Source organism: Globicephala melas, chromosome 14 (genome assembly GCF_963455315.2).
Source record: "Globicephala melas chromosome 14, mGloMel1.2, whole genome shotgun sequence".
Lineage (NCBI taxonomy): Eukaryota > Metazoa > Chordata > Mammalia > Artiodactyla > Delphinidae > Globicephala > Globicephala melas.
In genome coordinates, this window is record NC_083327.1 from 51,149,767 (window position 1) to 51,172,134 (window position 22,368).

General features: G+C 38.3%; 1 protein-coding gene across 4 annotated transcripts in view; it reads left to right on the plus strand.

Annotated features, from left to right (window-relative positions):
• Positions 1-22,368, plus strand: part of NKAIN2 (sodium/potassium transporting ATPase interacting 2) — a 978,136-nt gene that overhangs the window by 673 nt on the left and 955,095 nt on the right. The window contains exons 1-2 of one of the 4 annotated variants that reach the window (XR_011376709.1): positions 180-281; positions 361-552. Coding sequence is in view for 1 of the 4 variants with exons in the window: in XM_070043515.1 (XP_069899616.1) it covers positions 361-552 (192 nt within the window). In the remaining 3 variants the exon portion in view is untranslated. Of the gene's footprint in view, positions 1-155; positions 553-22,368 lie in introns of those variants that run through there. The other 3 variants (XM_070043515.1, XR_011376710.1, XR_011376711.1) reach the window with 3 other exon arrangements.

Below are 22,368 nucleotides of genomic sequence, written 5' to 3' on the forward strand. Positions count from 1 at the left end.
GAGCCGCGGGCGGTGCAGGGAGGCGGGCAGCGCCCCGCGCACGCTTCTGCCACCCCCGGAGCCGGCGCGCGGAGAGCGCCGGGCGAGCGCGCGTCGGGCGGCGGCCGCGCTGGGGGGCGTGGGGCGAGGCGGCGCGGGGAGCGGCGGGGGCGAAACTTCGAGGCCAGATGCCCGAGGGCGCGGCGGCGCTGCGAGGCTGCCGCTGCTGCCCCTGCGGGCCCCGGGCGCGTCTCCGCGGGCGCTGCTGCCCGCGGCACGGCGTGTGCACCGAGCAAGTGAAGGTATGTGTGGCGGGCGCGGCTGGAGCTGCCGCCGCTACCGCCGCTGCGCTAGCAGGTCCTAATGCCTGTCACTTCCCAGGACGCTGGCAGCTGCAGCCCGGAGCCCACGAGCCCTCGGCAGGTTTGCCTGTCCTTCCCCGCGATCTGATTGGATAAAGTGGGGGCTCGACGGTGGCCGACGTGGGACAGTTTGGCTGTGGCAGGGGTCTCGGAAACCATGGGTTATTGCAGTGGCAGGTGCACGCTTATCTTTATCTGTGGCATGCAACTGGTAAGTGACACTTGGGTCCTCTTATTCTGTAACGTGCCTTTGAGATAGTGGGCAAGGGAGTGCAGTAAAAGGTCTGCCATTGATTAGAACGGAAGAAAAAAGAAAAGAAAAGGTGACAGATATATTGCCTATATTTAAAGTGCTTTCAGGGAGACGCACTGTGGGGTACAGGACAGGTGAGGCCTTCCGTCCCCGCCTATTTCTTTCCCTCTGAAGACAGTTTGGCAGGTGCGGGTTAAACTTGTCTTTAATTTCTTTAAGCAAAGCAAGAGGTAGCTAGCTCTTGTTCTTTTATGCTTTGCGTTCCTATTAAGGTAACAACGTGGTGGTCACATGTAATTTACTATACAGGTGTTAAAACAAGAGAAAAAACGGAATTTTTGACTTTTCTTCTATGTAGTAATTTTTGCAGTATCTTTGTTTCTTCATTGACGTATTATTTTTCAAGGAATATATTGTCTTATAAGTATAATGCTCTAACAAACCACTGTGTAGTGCAGATGGTATCCTTACAGCAGTCTGATCTACAGGACACATTGAGTTTTAAAAGTATGTAGATTGAAGAGAAATACTTAGATGAACTCAGGGACAGCATTGCCATAGACTGAACCAGTAGCCTTGAAATCACAATTATTACAAACAATTCTAAGGAAAAATATTATATCTTACATTATCTATGTAATTGCTCCTGAAATAGATACTGTTGTCTGATCCCGTGGGTTGGAGAATTATATGTACTTTTTGAGGAATGTTGTACAGTTGCAAAGAGGCAAGGAGCCAATAATGGAAAACGTCACGTCTCTGAATTTAAATTCCCTAAGGGCAATAGAAGGAGGGGCTGAGGATAGTTTAGAGGTGAAAAATAGACCACCTTAAGTGCTTAATTTGAGGTAGGAGGTACTTGCTCACTCCGGTTATCAAACAGCTTTCCTTGGAAAGTATAAATTAATCTGAATAGCCACCCACATTTCCAACAATTGTTTCATAAAGGCTGAAAGGACTACAAGACTGGAGACGATATCTAAGAGCCCAATCAGTAACCGAAAGAGCAAGAATTTGCTGTTGAAACTGATAAGTGTTCTTCATTGTTTATCAGTTGTCATGAAGCCCAGGAACGGTTGTTGTTGTTTTCTTTAATATTTAGCTAAAGCAGTGCTTTTAGTTGTATATTGTCTCAAGAATGTTTTTCTTCCCCAGGAAAGTTATCTGATAATGTATATGTTGATCTGTGAATTACTTCTGCACTTGGTTGTAAGAAAAAGAAGGTAGAACTATAAATATAATTTTAAGAATGTAACATTTTCTCAGTGACATGTAAAACAGTTTATTTTTCTGTACCACATATTCAGTTAAGTTCTGCAATAAAGTTTTTTTTTCACTCTTAATGATAAAGCTGATCAGAACAACGAGTTTACTTTGGAAAACCACCAGGAAGGCCAGGTGTGCCAAACTGTAAACATTTTCAAAACATTCTTATGTTCATATATGATTCAGAAAAGAATACATTTGCTGATTCACTGTGTAAAAGCATAAAGCTGTGAGTATGGGTGGGTAAGAGCACTCTTATGCTCTTTTCAATTTTGAATTTTAAAAATGTGATTTAGCTTTTAATCTGTTAACATAGTAGGGCTTTATTATGGTAGATGTAGGCATTAGATCTATATGGCATTTCGTGTGATGAATACAAACTCAAGAACTTAAACAGTTTTAGAAAAACATAAATATACAAATGGGAAGCTTAATATACAAAGTAGCATAATAAGGCTAAAGGTGTGTGTGTGTGTGTGTTTGTGTGTATGCATATATGCAATGGTGTGTTGGAGAGGTGTTATGTCACTTACGAAACAGAAATTCTGAATCAAAGCTAAGTTCTCTAACAAAATAGAAGTAGCAGTAATATAGAAGTTCTCAATCTAAGCAAGTATACATTTCAATCCTAAGAGGTATTTTAGGCTCTATAAGAATCATCTGATTTTTCCCATTCAGACTTTTTGTACCACCAGGCTAATATAATTAGCAGCCATGTTAATGCAGATACAGAAGAAAAAACAAAGGACGAAAAACATCCAATTGTTTTAATAGGGTGACATGATCACATTTAAAGGACTCCAGAGATTCCTGTTAATTGTTGTTTCATATAAATATAGAATTTAATTTTAAATAAAATAATTCTTTTGCAACTAGTTGCAAAGCACTGTACGTGTGCGTGCGTGCGCACGCACGCACACACACACACACTAGGTGGGTGTTTATGTTTTTCTTTGTTCTTGATAGCTCTTTGAAAACTTTATGTATCTTTGAGCTATTATGAGTAAAGTTTGTTTCATAAGTAGCCAGGTTTCCGGAATGTACCACTGATTGCCACAAAAGTTGGCCTAGTTTTGTTTACTTCTGTAGTGTTTAGTGAGCGTTCTCGTAACATTTAGGTATTTTTTTGCAGCTGGACAGAAAATCTTAGATTTATTAAAATTAATTGAAGCCAAAATTTTCTGAGATAGAAACTTTATTAAGTTTCTTTGTTAAGTAACTGTTAAGTCCCTAGAAACATTTGACTCCAATTTTGTAAGTAGAGTGTATTTTAACTAGACTTAAAGCAATATTTATGTCTGTGTAAACTTGCAGCTAACCTTAGAAGGAGATGAAGTAGCTTTAGTATTGTGGCAATGGGAACCTCATTCATCAGTATATTATCAGAGCAGACACAGTGTTTTGATCCTTTAACAAGCGAAGGACAGAGACAAAGGCTCCAGAGAAATTTACTTGTCAGGATTCTGTATCTTTGCTTTTAATTATGTTAAATGTGCATTTAATTTAATGTTTGACAGACAAGTGTGGATAAACATCCATTCTTTTAAAAATCAGGAAATCAGTTTATAAGACAAAAAATTAGAATTTCATACTGTACAGATTTAATATAAAACTTCCATTTATATGAAAAAGTGTCTGTCCATTTTATGAAAAAGTATCTGTCTCTATATATCATACATTAAAATCTTTGAGCTGAATGGTTACTCCAACTTCAGATTTTAGGGTGATTTCTGTGAAAAAGCAGTGTGATCTCTGGAAACAGATTTGCTGCATGTGCAGAATCCAGCGTCTAAGCTCATAATCTGAAGAATGTTATTTTATTTTTATCATTGCTGTCCTTAATGCTCAGAAACTGAAGATGTTAGTCACAAAAGGCATCACTGCATTTGCAGTGGTGGATATGGTGGTACAGGACAAGAACAATTTAACTTCTTATTTAAAACTTTCAGCAGTTTGTGAAAGAGTTTTTGCTATTTTTTTTCTTCGATGTTTGGTTGAATCAAAGAGTACTTTATATAAATGTTGAAAAAAATGCTCAAAACTCAGATATTTCTCAGTGAAAAATCAGCCATAATATGGAAGAGCATAATTTATTTTAGTTTGAAAAGACAGCTTTGTTTTCAAGTAAAGAAATTAGAAATCGCCCACATTTTTGTACATTAGACTCCTATATGGCACAAAGCATATGTATCATAAACTATTGAAAGAAAGTATAGATTTACATTGAACAGATTAACACTTGAAAATGCCAGTCTTGCCATGTGTTCTATGAAGTATTGCTAACTTGGAGCAGGTGCAACTAACAATTAGGTTAGTACACATGTGCAGCTGCCTGGAGAAGCTCATTTGAAACAATTAAGAATGATCAGTTGTTTTCTACTGCATAGTTTCTAAGCATTTTTGGAGGTACAAATTTATTAGAGAAGGCCATGAGTATGTACGTGGACTAAGAAAAAACAATTTTATCATAATTATGGAGTGTTTCAGTGGTGTCGATTGTGATTTTTTGCAGTGTTCATAGTTACAAGGTCTTTGGTTACTTAGAATAGAGCATTGACACAAAGTGGCTTGAAGAGTGCCGGTAGAATCTTATGATTTTCCTAGAGTACTTTTGACAAGTTTGAAAGTTCTCCAGAAGTGTAGAACGTTATCTCTCACAACCCTCCCTCTCAGAGAATTTAAAATTTTAGATTCAAATGCCATTGGTAATAAAATCTTGAGGTCATTAATCGATCTGATTCATGGAGAAGACTAACAATTTCCACATAATATTTCAGAAACTTATTATGGAAAAATATGCTAAGAGTTTGCTACGTTGTAAAATAATGATAAATTTCTTCCTTTTAAATGTTTTCTGTTTTTGCACCCCAATATTGTCATGCATGTTTTCGTCTTTAATTTACTCTTTCGTTATAATTCAGCACTGCTCGTCTCTAATGTTGACCAAAAAAGGATGTAGAAACTTCTTCCAGTGCCCAGCTCTGCTTCTTGGTTCACAGACCAAGGGCAACTTCTTTTTTCATACACCCAAAGTTGCGGAGAACGCTGTTTCCCCTTCTTTCTCAAATAAAGGCTTGAATGGGCAACATCCCCTGTGCAGAATGCCAGAGTCATCTCTGGCTTGAGGCCCATATGTGGACAATGGCCCAGATATGCAAATGGGCATTGCCACCAGCTTTTCCCTCTGATGCTGCTTTACTTTGGGGTCTGATTCTCTACTTGCCCAGTCAAGAATTTCAGAATGGCAGCCAGGGACTCCTTAAAATAGGAGGTCTTTATTTCTTGGTGTGTTTCTTTCCTGTGCGTGTGTGTACTTGACAAAAATAAAATCTGAGACAGAAACACGTTTTAACATTTCTGCGTTTATACTGGAAATAAAAATATTAAAATTATGGGATCATTAAATATTTGTCTATACAGTTGTCCCTTGGTGTTTGCAGGGGATTGGTTCCAGGACCCTGCCCCTCCATGGATCTAGCCTTTGATCCTCAAGTCCCTCATTCAGCCCTCCATTATCTGTGGGTTTCACTAAAATTTCAAGGGATTTGTTTCAGTTATTTAGTAGAATTTTAAGCAACTCAGTTTAGTTTCTCCAAAAATAGGTTTGAAAGTAATATTGCTAATAATTGCTTACCTATTTCCATGCCTTATAGCACACAAATATCAGAAACCAAACATACACAGGAGAATTATTTCAGTTCTATTATTTCACCTGTAGAATGAACTCTTCTAATTTTGGTCCCTTTTTTCCCCCTTGACTATTGTGTATTTTAAATATAATGAAATATATAGACCATCAAGATATGAAGTATTTAGGGTTTTATTTTTCTTCATAACAACAATAGAATTAAGTACTGTATTTATACCTACATCATTTCTATTGCATGGAAATAGAAGTGTACGAAACATTTGTACCAACCCTAGGAAATTGAAGAACATTTAAAAATCATGAAAGCACAAGATAAAATTATATCATTTTATTTTTGCAGATTAAGGTGGGAAATAAAATTTATAAACTGGTTTTCTCTTCTTTTAATATCTCAGGTGTGTTTAGATTTGAAAGCTCTTACTATTTAAAGGACGTAGTTGCTTCATCTTCCTGAAATCAGTTTTCCTTTTTTTCTTTTTTTTTTTTTTTTGCTTAAAGTCTAAAATGAGTATCGTGTCTGATAGAAATGGTCCTAACATTTAATCTAATGCAAGCTATAGACTGTCTTTTTTTTTTTTTTTTTTTTTTTTTTTAGCCTGGAACAGGAATAGAGTGACTTCTAATGCTAATAACTTTTGCCTTTTAAATTATTTGGATCCTACATGCAAATTTTTATCCCTATGAAAACAATTTTTGAAAAGTTTACAAATAAACTGATTTTTATGTGCACTTTGAAAAAACATTCGTCTTTATAATTTGTTATACTTTCAAAATCCAACTTTGTAAAATACTTTAAAAATAATGAAAACGTTAGTATTTATTGGAAGGTATTTCTGGCTAAATGCTAAACGTCTAAACATGTGTTTTTTTACTGATTCCCTTCCAATAATCCTATGAAGTAGGTAACAGATATTAATATCCCCATTTTACAGAGGAGGAAACAGGTTCTGGAAGTTCAAGCAACTTACTTAGGTTACCCCCTTAGTAAGTGGTAGAGCTTAGATTCAAACTCAAGTTTAACTTGACTTTAAGCCTGATGGAGGTTTTATCACTGCGTACATTGCGTCCATTGCATCCATGTTCACCATGGAACATGAAACGGTAGCAGTAGCTTACATTTGTTTTACTAACAAAGGCAGTATCATCTACCTATTGATTCCCGATCAACACAAGACTAAGCAGGCACAGAGAAGGCTTGATGCCAGACCCCTATCCACACCTGGCTGGCCCACATGGACTTGGGGTTTACCATCTTTGAACTGCCAGTGTGTGGACTAGAGAATCAAAGGAGAGGGTGCTCCTGCAAAGTTAGTGTCCCTGGCTGTTCCCACAAGATTTCACATGTGCCCTAACACTGCAAAACACACTTGTGGTTGTACCCTAGAGAAATAACCCCTCATAGTGAGGCTGTATTTCTGTCATTGTTCAAGGGTAGAAAAAAAAGTTTCAGCCGCTCTGCATTTCTGGCTAACAGGGACTCGGACACTTTGAGAGGTATGTTTAAAAAAGATTCCATGTGAAGAAAAATGTATTTATTTTTCTCACATTCCTATTATTTTTGAAGCCAAACCCTGATGAATGGCTAATGCAGAGTAATGTTATTTGCCTGTTGCTTCTATTTTTTTTTAACATGTCCCAAATCCTAAGTCCACCTAGACCACTATTGGTGAGGATATTAGTTAAAATTATTGTTGTTGGAAATAACTTCAAGTGCTAGGTTATTTAAAATATGCATTGCATTGAACATCCTAGAAAATTCTGGAACTGCGGTGTGTGTCAGAATCACCTGTAGGGCTTTTCCCATACAAATCAATAGGCCTCACCCCAGTGTTTCTGATTCAGTAGGACAGAGACCTTAAATTTGCATTTCTGATGAGTTCCCAGGTGACACTGATGCTGCAGGTCAAACTTTGAGAATTACTGGTCTAGAACTTAGGTCTTCACTTAACGTTGTTGCAGGAGTGTGTGAATCTGTGTTTGAAATTCTTCAACCCAACTAGATAATTAGCTCATTTCTTCCTTTTGCCTGTTACTGATGTGAAAGAAAACTTCTCTTCGGGACCAAGTGTGCCTATTTCTGACTTCCAGCTTAGTTCTATTCAGAAGTTTAAGTAAGGGAAATGGAAGGTCTTTTCACAGCATTTGTGTCTTTGCAATGAATAGAGAGAAAAATCTGAAAGGGATTCAGTGCCTCTAGTCTATACCTTCTGTGCCTGGTAATGCTGGAGTGGAATTGGTCCCTTCAACTGCTTCTCTTTGCCAGCCTAGCCCCTCAGTCTGAATTTCGGAATAGCTTCTCGCTGTGCAAAACACAGCCCTGGGAGAGAGAGAGAGATCTGAGGAGATATGCTGAAAAAGCACTGGACTAAGTGAGAAGGCAGATTTTTTTCTACCCTGTCTAGCGCTTCCATACGGGACAACTAAATAACTGTGACTTTGCTCAAGCCATTTATATTCCTGGGTGCTGTTTACTCATTTGGAAAGTGGGGCAAATAATTCCTGACCCATTTACCCTACAGAACGCTTAGGAGCATCTGAGAAAATGTGCTTAAAGTTTACATGAAAGAGCTTCACAAATGTGAAGCTTTATTGCTGTGTTACTTCTGATACCTAGAAAAATCTCTGTAATGATTACTAGTTTAATTTTTAAGAACTGTTCATCTAGTGAGACTGGGAGTAGTTGCAGGGACGCCTATATATCATTTGACCCGTGGCCCTAGTTGCAAAAACTTGTTTCGTTGTAGAAACATTTTTTTCTTCACTTATCCATCATTTGGGGTGGGGGCGGCGGGTATATGAATAAGGATTACAAAGTAGGTGCAAATGGTTTGAAATAGATAAACAATATGCTTATGTGTGTGATGTACCCACTTTAAGTGTTCTTTAAGAATTAAACTTAGATTTCACAAAGCAGTCAGAATTCTGCTTGGTCAGGCAGCATTCCGTGGGTGCTATCCTGCAAAACGCTCCCCCTCAAACATGAGCTGTGAGATTAACCATGTCGTGGGGTGGAGCAGTATCGTCATCATCCTCTCTCCCGCCCCCAAGGGGCATGATTCATGTTAGTGTATCTGCTCCTGCACTAAAGAACCCCCTGCTTAATTCCCTTTAAGTCTGCAAATACAAAGTGTTTGCAACAAACCAAGGAACCTCTTTTCTGGTATCCCCTATTAACCTTGCATGGAACTAGTATTTTCAGGAATAGTTTTCAGTGAAATACTACTCTAGGTTCATGATGCAGTCTAAAAGTTAATAGTATTATTATCTGAACAATACTTAATGACTAAAAATTCAGTACGGAAACTCTTAACCTATTGAACAGGTATCTAACAAATAATAATACATAAAGATGTTTAAGAATATCAAGTATTAAAAAAAGAATATCAACTATTATTATTACGTAATTAAAGTAAATGAAGGGAAGCTTGTTTTCAAATACTTGACCATTTTTTTAATATGTTTTACTTGAGTTTCTTGCAGTTGTGTTTTGGCCACTAAAATCCCAACCCTCAACTTTGAAATTCAGTCAAGTCCAATTGCTGATGTTGCAAAGAGGGTGACATGTTGCAGGTTCCAAGGATGTTTGGAGCTTCAGAACACCTAGGAGAGGGCGTCTGCAGAAGCACTTTCTTTCTTTTCTTTTTTTTAAAGGAAATTCTGTTCTCAGATGGATTTTTAAAAATCTTTATTTATTTATTTGGCTGCATCAGGTCTTAGTTGCGGCACGTGGGCTCTCTAGTTACTGCACGTGGGCTCTAGAGTGTGTGAGCTTAGTTGCCCCGCGGCATGTGGGATCTTAGGTCCTCGAACAGGGATCGAACCCGTGTCCTCTGCATTGGAAGGCGGATTCTTAGCCACTGGACCACCAGGGAAGAGCCCAGAAGCACTTCCTTTTAGTAGCAGTGGCTGAGGAGCAATGCCCGTATCCTACATCTAAAACCAAACTCAGTCTTCTAGCATCATACCCTAAATGTTTGCCTTTGCAGGGCAGGTGGTGAAGAGTGCTCATACTGACTTTTGATTTCTAATCAATGCATACACTCAAAAACAGTAACACATTAAAAACCCCCAACAATGCTGCATTCTTTGAAAACAAATGAGTCTTGGTTTGGAATGGAGGAATCAAATCTCTCCTGCTAACAGAACTCTTTGTGTGCATCTGTATGGTGCTAAGTACACAATAGAATAAGGAGGTATTTCAAATCCTTTAACTGACAGCTGTGTGTCAAATGATGGACGATCAATTTTATGTCTGAAATGTTCAGTGGTAGGGAATTCATATGACCCTCTTCTAGCCATAGGAGATCTACAAGGCTAATCTTCCAGAGTCTCATTTTTATAAAGGACATCTCTGATGCCACTGAGAAACAAAAAGTGGGGAGGACTTCTGCAGGCCCCAGTGAGCAGAGAGCACTAGAGCCTGGTGGTGTGCTGCCTTCTGCGGTCTTGGCCGTTGGAGAAGAGCTCTTTCTACTGCCTGGGCTTGAGTACCTCCTTTGTTACAGAGTCTGCAGTGGTGGGGGCCAGCTTGCTCCTGGAAGTAATAATTCATCCCTGGGGACACAGTGATTCAGACCTCATTCTCTTAATCTGTAAAATAGGGATCATGGACTCTACAGGACATGTATCCAAGTGCTACCTATTTGCTCCACTTGATTACTCTGAGGGACAGAGATGAGATTAGGGTCTTATGGATGTGTTTAACTCTGGTTTTTGGCAGCAGTGAGGGAGCTGCATATCTGTAGGATTTGGAAGCTGTTGTAGATTTGAGAATACACAGGTGGTATATAAAGAGCCCTGGGTCTTTTTTTCTTCTTCTTCTTCTTTTTTAATAAAGCTTGCTCACAGATTTGATGATAGTGCATCTATAACTTGTGATTTCCTAAAATATAGGAGCTATGTATAGGATTATGTATTCCTTACCCTTACCAATAGGAATTAATGGAGTTTCATTTTTGTCCATCTTTCACAAAATGCAGTTCCATTTTATTCAAACAAAAGATGGTAATTATATTATGGCTGGTCAGTAGCATTTATGAACCTGAGTTTTGCTTTTCTTTTAGCCTGGTATGAAAGGTTTTCAACTTTCTTCTACAGGATGGGGGGCAGTTGGGGGCAGGGGGAAGGGGAGTGTCTGGCTTCTGAATGTCTAATAGTTCACAAACATGTAACACTACTTAAGATGATATATATTTTATATTATTTTTATTTTTAAATAAATTTATTTATTTGCTTTTATTTTTGGCTGTGTTGGGTCTTCGTTGCTGCACATAGGCTTTTCTCTAGTTGAGGCGAGCAGGGGCTACTCTTCGGTGCGGTGTGCATGCTTCTCATTTTTGTGGCTTCTCTTGTTGCGGAGCACGGGCTCTAGGCGTGCGGGCTTCAGTAGTTGTGGCACGTGGACTCAGTAGGTGTGGCTCGCAGGCTCTAGGCGTGTGGGCTTCAGTAGTTGTGGCCCACGGGTTTCATTGCTCCGAGCATGTGGGATCTTCCCAAACCAGGGCTCGAACCCGTGTCACCTGCATTGGCAGGTGGATTCTTAACCACTGCGCTACCAGGGAAGCCCAAGATGATATATATTTTAAAGGACAGTCTTGTGAAGTCTGTGAAGTTAACTGTGAATTTATTAATGAATTTTCTCAAGACATCTGGTTTTATCTAAAACATTCCTGGGAAGTTCCACAGGTTCTTAAGATCTATGGGACAGTGCTTTCCCAGTTTACCATTTTATAGACCGTCTCAGAATAGATTTGCTTTTGTTCAAAAAAAAAAAAAAACTGCCCTAAAAATCAGGCACATGGCATAAATTCAGTTTATGTTTAGTAAATGTAAATTTTGTAACAGCAGTGTTTGGTGACCTTTAATTATATGCCTCTCTTATTTTAATCCTTAGGGGAAACCTGTTGGTTTTCTCAAGAATGAGGTAGTAATGATCTCCTTGTTATTGCACCTACTTTGTACGGTTTTGTTAAGAAACATAGTGACCTAAAATCTTAGCTTTTCCCTTAAATTGAGAGAAATGAACCCTAGTGAGTCTTTTTTTTTTTTTTTTTTGGAGATTTATATGGCAATTTGATGCAGAGTTTATACACAAAATAGTTTTGTTGCACGTTTGCTGCTGTTAGGCCCATCTTTTAATTTAATCTTTCCTAATGTGAATAAAAATGTTATATATTGAACTTTAAGGGGAATAGATGGATGAGAAATGTTAACAAAGTCATAGACAGAGGCAGTGATCCTAATGTATAGGAGGAATGTCACATTTTGGGTTGAAAAGTAATTCGGCAACAGTATCTTCTTTTACAAAATACATCTCTCTGAAAGTCTTTCTGATGTGTTTGAATGCAGCCCTTAGATGGCCATTCCCAGTCATGTGTTGGTAATGAGAGCCAGGTGTGCGCATTGCCCTGCCTTGGGGTGTTGGGTGATGGAGAAGACCCAGTAAGACTCTAGGAATCAACTTGGAGTTGATTCCTAACCTGCAATGCTGTGTGTTAGTTATGATCATTTTAAAATAATGAATCAATTAATCAATCAATAATGGGAGGAAATTAAGCAATTACTAAATCAATTTATCAAGTAGGATTTGTGAAACGTCCACACCTGAATAGTGTAATGACATGTACTGAATAAATTGTGTCTGTTTCTACCCTTTTGGCAATTAGGACATGATCTAACTGGAATGTCAAGCTGTGTTTTGTAAATTGTTCTAATATCTAGTGGTTTTAATAATTGAAGATTATTTTAAATTGCAACCTGATCCTTATTTATTAGTTTACTAAGCCATCCAATTTACTTATGATAGTAGTTAAAATGTTTTAATGTTCTCTGTTCATTATGTGCTGTTAAGATCACATTTATGCTGACAGCAAATCAGATCAGTGTTAGTAAAAAGTAAATGTTGATGTAAACTGGGCCAACATGATCCATTTTTCTAAAAATGTGAATTCATACAGTTTAAATTCATATTATCTAATTTGAGACATTATTTAGATATTCTGAAAATTTAAAAATACAGAAGTTAATTCTGTCTTTATGTTTCAAATCTGTGGAGTAGTAGTTTTTACCTTTTTTGTGTATCACAAGCTCTTTTGAGAACCTATTAAAAGCTATGAACTCTTTCACCAGAAAAATGCCTGTACAACTAAAGAAGATTCACAAACTTCTCAACCTATTTCATAAAACGTGGGTGAAAAATCCCCAATAAATTTTAAATTTCATTTATTTTTTCTTGTGGCGGGGAGAGTGTCTACCATTTCATTAAGAGCTTCTGTAGTAGTAATATTTATTTGTTTGTTTATTTGTTTATTGAAAAATAGTTGATTGCTTATCAGTAATTAAGTTACTTTGAATTCAAGAACATTTGAAGACATATATGTATATATGATATATACTACAATATATTGTTAAGATATATGCACACATATGTAAGTACATATATGTGTGTTTGTAATACAAGGTAGGAGAAGCCAAGAGTGGATTTTGGGACCTAATGAAACTTAAAAGCTTTTGCACAGCAAAGGAAACCATAAAAAAGATGAAAAGACAACCCTCAGAATGGGAGAAAATATTTGCAAACGAAGCAACTGACAAAGGATTAATCTCCAAAATGTAAAAGCAGCTCATGCAGCTCAATATCAAAAAAAACAAACAACACGATCCAAAAATGGGTGGAAGACCTAAATAGACATTTCTCCAAAGAAGATATTCAGATTGCCAACAAACACATGAAAGGATGCTCAACATCACTAATTATTAGAAAAATGCAAATCAAAACCACAATGAGGTATCGCCTCACACTGGTCAGAATGGCCATCATCAAAAAATCTACAAACAATAAATGCTGGAGAGGGTGTGGAGAAAACGGAAGCCTCTTGCACTGTTGGTGGGAATATAAATTAATACAGCCACTATGGAGAACAGTGTGGAGGTTCTTTAAAAAACTAAAAATAGAACTACCGTATGACCCAGCAATACCACTACAGGACTACTGGGCATATACCCTGAGAAAACCATAATTCAGAAAGAGCCATGTTCCACAATGTTCATTGCAGCACTGTTTACAATAGCCAGGACATGGAAGCAGCCTAAATGTCCATCGACAGATGAATGGATAAAGAAGATGTGGCACATACATGCAATGGAATATTACTCAGCCATAAAAAGAAATGAAACTGAGTTATTTGTAGTGAGGTGGATGGACCTAGAGTCTGTCATACAGAGTGTAGTAAGTCAGAAAGGGAAAAACAAATACCGTATGCTAACACATATCTATGGAATCTAAAAAAAAAAAAAATGGTTCTGATAAACCTAAGGGCAGGACAGGAATAAGGACACAGACTTAGAGAATGGACTTGAGGGCACGGGGGGAAGGGGAAGCTGGGACGAAGTGAGAGAGTATCATTAACATATATACACTACCAAATGTAAAATAGATAGCTACTGGGAAGCAGCCACATAGCACAGGGAGATCAGCTCCGTGCTTCGTGATCACCTAGAGGAGTGGGATAGGGAGGGTGGGAGGGAGATGCAAGAGGGAGAGGATATATGTATACATATAGCTGATTCACTTTGATATACAGCAGAAACTAAGACAACATTGTAAAGCAATTATACTCCAATAAAGATGTTAAAAAAAAAGTGGATTTGGGTAGTGGAAACAAACTAGACCTTTGTCAAAGATATTAAAGGATATGATACCTGAGAGTAACAGATAGTTGTGTAGATCCCTACAGTATAATACAGAATGATAACTGCTGTAAGAGAAGTAAGAATAAACTACTGAGCAGATAGGGGGAAGCTACAGGTTTTCTCCTCATAGGCTGATCTCACAATGTATGAAGGTCTGGTGTAAGGTAGGTAAGATCTATAGCTAGAGACTGGAAGAAAGAGAATCCCAGAAGGAAGAATGATAGTAGCAAAAAGGTAAGAATGAAAGGGCATATGTGTGGTACAATGTAGAATCTGACACACTGGCAAGTAGGGGAGAAACGGGAGGCGAAGCAGAGAATGGAAGGGGTAGGGGTGGTGCAGTTTGTGGGTAGACTTGAGCACTTTTGGAGGGAGTTTAATCTTATAGGATAGCATTTGTGTCTCTCTTGAAGTTAATTGTCAAAGTGAATGGCCTGATTCCCCGCAGTAGAATAAGAAACAACGTGATGTGAGAGTAGGGTGAGGTTTGGGGCAAGCCCTGTGGGGAATGTGAAGGCAAAGCAGCAACAAATTAAATTGATTGCTAAGTTCATCGAAGACCTTAGCAAAACTGGGTGGCGTGCATTTGTAGGGGAACCAGATACGTCTCCATCATTACCCAACTTTCTAAGAGTTGGGATGGAAAAGCAGAAAATGGAAGTTTCCTCATCCTTAGATTGAACAAACTGAGGGTCTGTGAGAGCTCTAAGCTATGAGAATAGAATGTCTGACCAACTGTAGGACTGGATGGGAAAGATTGATGTCAAAATGGGAAGGGCTAGTTCTATTACTGGAATCTCATTGCAAACACTGGAGAATAAGGAGTTGGGTTCAAAAGAAGGGAGATAATAGAAAAGGTGGGAGAAAGGTGGTTGGTGGGAGAGACGACAGATATAGAAGTTTAGATCTTGGAGAGGAGTGATGTAGAAGCCCCTGATTGGCCACCAAATTAGATGGAAGGTTTAGTTTTCTCAAAGGATGAGAGGCCATGAGGTCCAGCTGTTAGAAGAACCATCATTCTGTATTTTGGCCTTAATAAAGATGATCAGAAATATGGGACTGAAAAGGAACACAGCCAGGAGGGAACAAGGGTGTTGTGCGGATGGTAGATGTGTGTAATAATTTGGGGAGAGTTTCGTTTAACCAGGATGGTTAGGGAGGGTCAGGAGGCAGCTAGGATGAGGAAGATGAATTGGGAGGGACGGAAATGTTTGTTCAATGAGTATGTGAGCCCAGTGACTAAGGAAGAGCAAAGGTAGGCTTCAGGCAAAGCACTTTCTCAACTTCAGCAATATCGCCATTTTGGACGATTCTTTGTAGTGGAGGCTGTTCTGTGCATTGCAGGATGTCTAGCAACATCCCTGGTCTCTACACACTAGATGCCAGTAGCATATTCCCAGTTGTGACAAGCAAAAATGCCTGTAGACGTCGCCAAATTGCAAAATAGCCCCCTCATTGAGAACCACTGAGCTAAAAAGCAAGGTGCTAGAAAGAGCACTTAGAAATAACAGCAGGTTTCCTTCATAATAGATTTTGAGTTGTCCAGAGGACAGTGGAGGTGATTGTGAAGGGAAGACGAGCCTGGAGGCCTGGTCGCTGTGGACCTGAGGGTCATGCCTTGAGGAGCACCGTGGCCTGCGTCACAGCCATCCCCTTGATCTATGGAAATAGAATCTTCAGGGAAGCAACCTAGCCATCCGGACATTTTGAAAACTCTCTAGATGATTTTATTGTGTTTCCAAGCAGGTATATATTAAGGAGAGCGGGCTAGTGGACTAACAGCTATGAAGTTATGGAGAGCAACAGGAGGAAAGACAAAGGAGACTGGGAGGTAGGTTGAGCCATACATTAGGGAAGGGGAGTACCGAGTAAGCCTTTGTGGGCATATCGACTGGAAAGGCAACACTGAATCTAGATTTATCTGAAAGCTCCCTTTTATGGTCAATTACGTGTTCAACCAAGCTTTTACTTTCTTGGCTGTTTTGCTCAGTTTAGTTTGAGCCAGGTGGATGTTATATAAGACTCAGTGAATGTCATCTTTCCTTTGGTGCCAGTAAAGACTGTTGATGAATATTTGACACTTTTAATTTGTCCTTTCCCGAATCTGCTAGTCTGCTAAATGCAGTATGTATGTCTTTGTGAAATTACTTAATTAAGAAAGAGTTCAGGTAAGAAGTATACATTGATTATAAGGTAGACATGTAATTGTTTAAATGGAGAGCCAGATGTGAGAAATTTGGGGTCAAATTATGAATTTCTAATTCAATAAAAGATTTGGATAAGAGTTAATAATATGATTATAATTTCAAAAGTAAACTTTTTTAAGACTAAAGAGTTGGGTAACTTTTCCTTGCTTTTATGGAAATATGCACACACACACACAGACACACACAAATGATAACTACTGCCCTTCAGGAACTTGCAATTAAAAATTCTTAAACTATTTATATTCCTTTGGTGAGCCCCCAAACCCAAGAATATTCAACAACCGTTGTAATATTTGATATCCTGATTTGCCAGAAGGTCCATTTTTTGCTGAAGAAGTATAGTAAAACAACAGAGATTTGTCTTTTAAATTATCCTGTCTTAGATTGTATAATGTCTCTTTTTCCAACTTGATTTCTTTTTAACTCAGTCTTTTGGTGGACTCTAATTTTCATGCCTAGAGAGAGGGGAATAAATGATAGATTTCTTGAAGGTCCCTTTAACTTGATGGTTTTATGATTAAATTTTGCAGTTAAAAATTGCCTTTTTCTGGGAGATCCAGGCCTGAAGGTGCTTTTCCAGCTCCATATTTGTATGGAGAGCAATTAATATAGCACATCATGCATTTTTCTTTAATACAGTACAGGGAAAAATAGCAGTAATAGATGCAAAAAAAAACTTTAATAAACTTGGAAGTAGGTGCATGTATATGAAGTTTTTCTGATTTGCAGTGATGGTGCAATCCTCCTAAAAGTATACTTGGATCCTCTGAAAATTTAGGTGTGTGAAAGTGGTGTGTGTGAGGGGGCGGTGGGTGTAGTGGGTGTAGGATGAGAGCAAGGGGGGAAATAAAAATGATGCTGTTCATAGGAATTGACTTGGGTGTTCTGTTATATGTGAGAAGAGGGAAGTGGGTTATCTTAGAATACACTCTGCACTTCTTAGTGCATTGTTCTTCTGGATGTGGTGGGTTTTCAGCAGGTCTTGTTAACTGGATATCCACAGTGTTCAGGGTGAAAAGTGGAGCCCACTTAAAGGCATCCCACATAAAGGCATCAGTGCAGAATGAAACAGAGGCAGAGAAAGGAGAAGCGTACTGTGTTCAGATGAAACCCGTGGAAGTTTAGGTAGGCCAGATTGCAATTATCTCCCACTGGAATTTAGCCAGGACAAACATTAGTGCATGTTACTTTCCCTCTAGGCTAATTAAAGGGTTGTTGAGAACTACCAAAGTTGGCTGACTTGCAATAGTCGGTGCCTGCTAAAATTTGTAAGTTATAAGTACTTAACAGTATGACCTGATTTTTATGTTGGGGTCATCATATTAATTAAAGTTTTCCAATCATCTAATTAGAAAATACAGTCTGAACCGAGTCTGGAGGATTCCCAGTCTTACTTCCTAATTTAAAGGAAAGTGGAAACAAAGAACAGCTCTCAAAGCAATGCAGTGGAAAGCGAGACTCTAGACATGCCTTGAGAGATGCCCAAGACCAGCAGGGTAATTATTTAGGATGCATTTCCAGTAGAGACATTAAAGGGACACCAGTGAGCTAGCTTTTAAATGTAGAAATCTGTGCCAGCCCCCAAATTAACTCTTGGACTAGAATATGAGTGCACCATAGAAAGCTGGAAGGCATGACCAGCACGACTGATTGAAACTAAGCAATTTGCTCTTTGATGTTATACTTTATTCTTTTCAGCTTGAATAATACTTTGTCAAAATAGCAGAAACAGAAGTAACAGTCTTAAGACTCTAGATGATTACCTGACACTTAAAAACATCTTCTCTCAGAAAAAAAAAAAAAAAAGTAGATTGTGTGTTTTCTAAAGGTAAGGTCCTATAACTGAGATGTCACATGTAAGTCCTTAAAAGCCTAGAGTTTAGTTGTCATCAGTGTCTTTATATTCATACCATGCTGAGAACAGTGGTGTACCTAAAACAATAAAACGCTTTCAAAACATTTATTAAACATCTGTTATGTGCCACGTACTGGACTAAGCAGAAGGCATTAAAAGAAGGACAAAAAGGATGTGGCCAATGCAAAGACACATGGGTCAGTGGCTGTCTGGCAATTGAGTAATTAATCATAGTTTCTCATTCTCCTGCTTAAGCAGCCAAAATCGACTCAGCATTTGTCTGCAGGCTCTAGAAAATGAAGTCCTGGTACAGTACTTCAGTATTACAATAAGTACTGGTAGTTATCTCTTCACAATAGAACAAAAAGGATAGAAGGGAACTTTCAAGTTTTGTTGGGAATTTATTTTTTTAAATTTTTATTGGAGTATAGTTGCTTTACAATGTTATGTTAGTTTCTACTGTACAGCAAAGTGAATCAGCTATACATATATCCCCTCTTTTTTGGATTTGCTTCCCATTTAGGTCACCACAGAGCATTGAGTAGAGTTCCCTGTGCTATACAGTAGGTTCTCATTAGTTATCTATTTTATACATAGTATCAATAGTTTATATATGTCAATCCCAATCTCCCAATTCATCCCGCTCCCCCTTTCCCCCTTGGTATCCATACGTTTGTTGCCTAGTTTAAAAGGAAGCTGCCTGTATTCTAGTTGTCTTGATCAATTCTCTAGACGCATGTCTGTAGGTGCATTTCCCATTTAGATGGCAGTGGCAGTGCACAGCATTATGGGGCACAAATGCTCCCTCAGCCTTGCCATGCTGACCGTCCAGATGCTTCACAGCTGAATAAGTCATGCCAGCATCCAGGGGGCTCTGCCCAGCCAGCACCCCTCCGTGACAGCCATCTCGTACATCATGAGTGTGGGTCACAGGGAAACGGAAGTGTATTTATTTATGCCTCTTGTAGCCAAATGAACTTTAAAAAATTTGATACTTGCTTTGACATTAATTGGGATATTGTCGCCAATCATTTTCTATTTAGCAATACCCCCTCAGCAATTTTTATTTTGTTTAAATCCTATAAGAAGATGCGATCTACCTTAATATTTAAAAGTTAAATATTATATCTATTCTTCTATAAGAGACTTTTAAATAATGTGTCAAATTAAAATTGCAGCTTTAGATCTCACCCAAGAAGCAATTAGAATGAATATATTGTAAACATAGAGGAAAAGAATTCTAGCCATTTCAGAACGATTTGGCCTCAAAAACAACGCAGCTGATGGTTTATATCAACAACGTTGCTCAGGATTCATTTTGGCCATTGCTACTGTGTTTTTCATGAGTAATATTTCATGCCAGCCAATCACATTTCACTAGATCATTATATAAGTTGGCACTTTACAAGAAAATAAAGAACACTGACCTGAAAGGGTAGAAGTGAGACATTAATGTATCCAATGGATATATATATATATATATACACATATATATAATTATATACATATATATCTCATCAGTTTTTTTTTCATTGAGAAATTGAAAAAACCCTTTAATGAAACCTGGCTTCTTCATATTGTCCCTCACTGTTTTAGATCAGGCATCTTATTTTTAGTTTGGAAGATGAAGCAGCTGGTTCAGGCCAGGTGCTATGGTACTAATATTGATGTAAGATCTTGCTCAGATGGGTAGTGCAAAGGGAATCATTGTCCCTTGATTTCATCATGCTGTCTCTCAAATTTATTTTTTGATCTGGCATTTGACTTTGCATTATACCCAGAGAGTTGGAAATCACTAAGTCCTGCAGCTGCAGAGTATATATAGATACAGACCCTGTAATGTTACCTCACGCACCCAGCACTCACTATTAGCTGTCTCTGTAAATGGAAGATTCTGTTGTGTAACAAAAGCTGGTTATTTTTCAACGTATGGTAAGAGAGGCCTAGAGTTTGAACCCACTGTGGGTGTGTGAAAGGGGATGGGGTAGAGGGCTAGGCCAAGGGGCAGGGCTATGGGAGGATTAGGGAGCCATTAAGTTAAAAAATACTGTTTTCTTATAAAGTCTCCTCGACCCTTCGGTGTATGGATAAGGCGACTTTAGAATCTGATTATGATTTTTAATACTGTTCTTAAAGCTGATAGGAGTAAAGCTATCTGAAAACCAGGGAAAAGTTAGGCATAGAATTAATTAAATTTGAATATTTTTTCTGCCATCCTTTTTTTATTGATGATTTTTTTATAGTGAGGATATACATAATTGAAATAAAATAATCCCTTAAAATAAATAGCTTTGTTTTTGAATTTTATTTTATTTATTTTATAAATTAACTCTTTTAAAGCCTTATATGGAATTAAAAAGTACTCCTTGGAAAGTATTAATTTGCCCTGTTACTACATTTAATGAGATAATTTACCGCTTCCAAGTAAGTGATTTACACAACGTCATAGTTCTTTGCAGTGGGATAGCTGTGATAAAAATTACTCCCAGGCTTCTGACCACTCATTTTTCTGCCTCGGTTGTCTCTTGATCTCTTCTTTCTTCCTAAATTTGGGCATTTCTGAAGGCCTAGCTCTAGTTTTGCCTTTAGAATGATAAATTTTGTAGTGGATAAATCAGTTGGTCAATAAATATTTTGTAGTGGATAAATCAGTTGGTCAATAAATATTGATTGAATACGTGCAATGGGATTTGTACAGAGTTTGGTGTTATGGACTATGTAGGGAGAAAAAACTTTCCTCCACCCTCAAAGGTCCATGGCTGGGTCCGGAAATTAAACTAACAAAGACAGATGAACAGGAGAAAAAACATCCAGATTTATTTCATGTAATTGTATGTGACACAAGAGCCTTCATAAGGAAAAGAAACCCAGAAGAAACAGTTCAGCCTGAGTGTATGTATGCTAGGTTTGAAAAATGGGCAGTTGTGTAGAAATACGACAGGTTAAGGAGTGTGAGATAAGTGTAGTAAAATGGGGGAAGTGTGGTAAGTCCAGTTTGTTGGAATTCTTCTTGGCGTCTCTTTGTCTTCATAGATAAGGATGCTCTTTTCCTCTGGGTATAGGGAGGGCACCTTCTACATGAGGGTTTTATGACCGGTTTCAAGGGAGAAGCCTGAGGCGAAAGTCAGAATGACTTTGCTTCTGCTGTTTTCTCACACTCCTTCAGCTTAAAATATTCAGTAATGCCAAGGTGCCCTATTTGGGGGTGGCATGTCCTGAACCCCATCAAATTCAAAAAGGAATATAACGACATGGAGCTTTCCTTTCATCCGGTCAGCACTACTAAAATGATTAGACTATCTCAGGGAGGGTTCACTGATGTGGTAAGTCTAGTCGAGTGTTGAAACATGGAGAAAACTTAGATGATTTAACATCAGAGGTAGTTAAGATGATGGATTTTGAAGTTTAATGTAGTTTTTAAGAGTTTAGCTGCTGGAATCAGATTCTCAAATGCTGCCTCTACACTTTGTGTCACCTTGCACAAATTGCTTCACCTCGCTCTGTACCTCACTTTCTTAATCTGTACAAGGAGGTTGATAATAGTATTTACCTCACTGAGCTGTTGGAAGAATTAAAATAATTAATGCATGTAAAATGGTTGTAATGGTAACTGGCACCTGTTAAACACTCAATAAATGTTGCTTTTGTCATTATGAAGAGCTTTGAAACCTGACAGGAGTTTACATTTTATGAGATAAGTGACAGCCAACATAGTTTCTTTATGTGACATGTTCAAAGCAACATTTAAGGAAAAATAGGTAGAAAGTGTAGGACCAATTCACATGGAGGAAAGCTCTAGTCAGGGAGACCACTATTAAGCTGTAGAAGGACATTCAGGTTTTAAGATAATGAGAGCCTAGGATAATAGCTACGATAGAAATGATGGTAGCAAAAACCAAGACCTGTATTTTCTTTGCAAAACGTGTTTGGCATAACTGTCAGTACCTCTGTAATTAAAACAGTATCTCCAGGTCATTATGAAGAAATAGAAACTTGGTGCTGGCTCCCATCATGTGGTAAAGAGTGACAAGAGAGGGTGCACAGCTGATAATGGAGGAACTTAGGAGAAGTAATTGTTGAGATGGAATGACAGAGTAGTTGGGTAG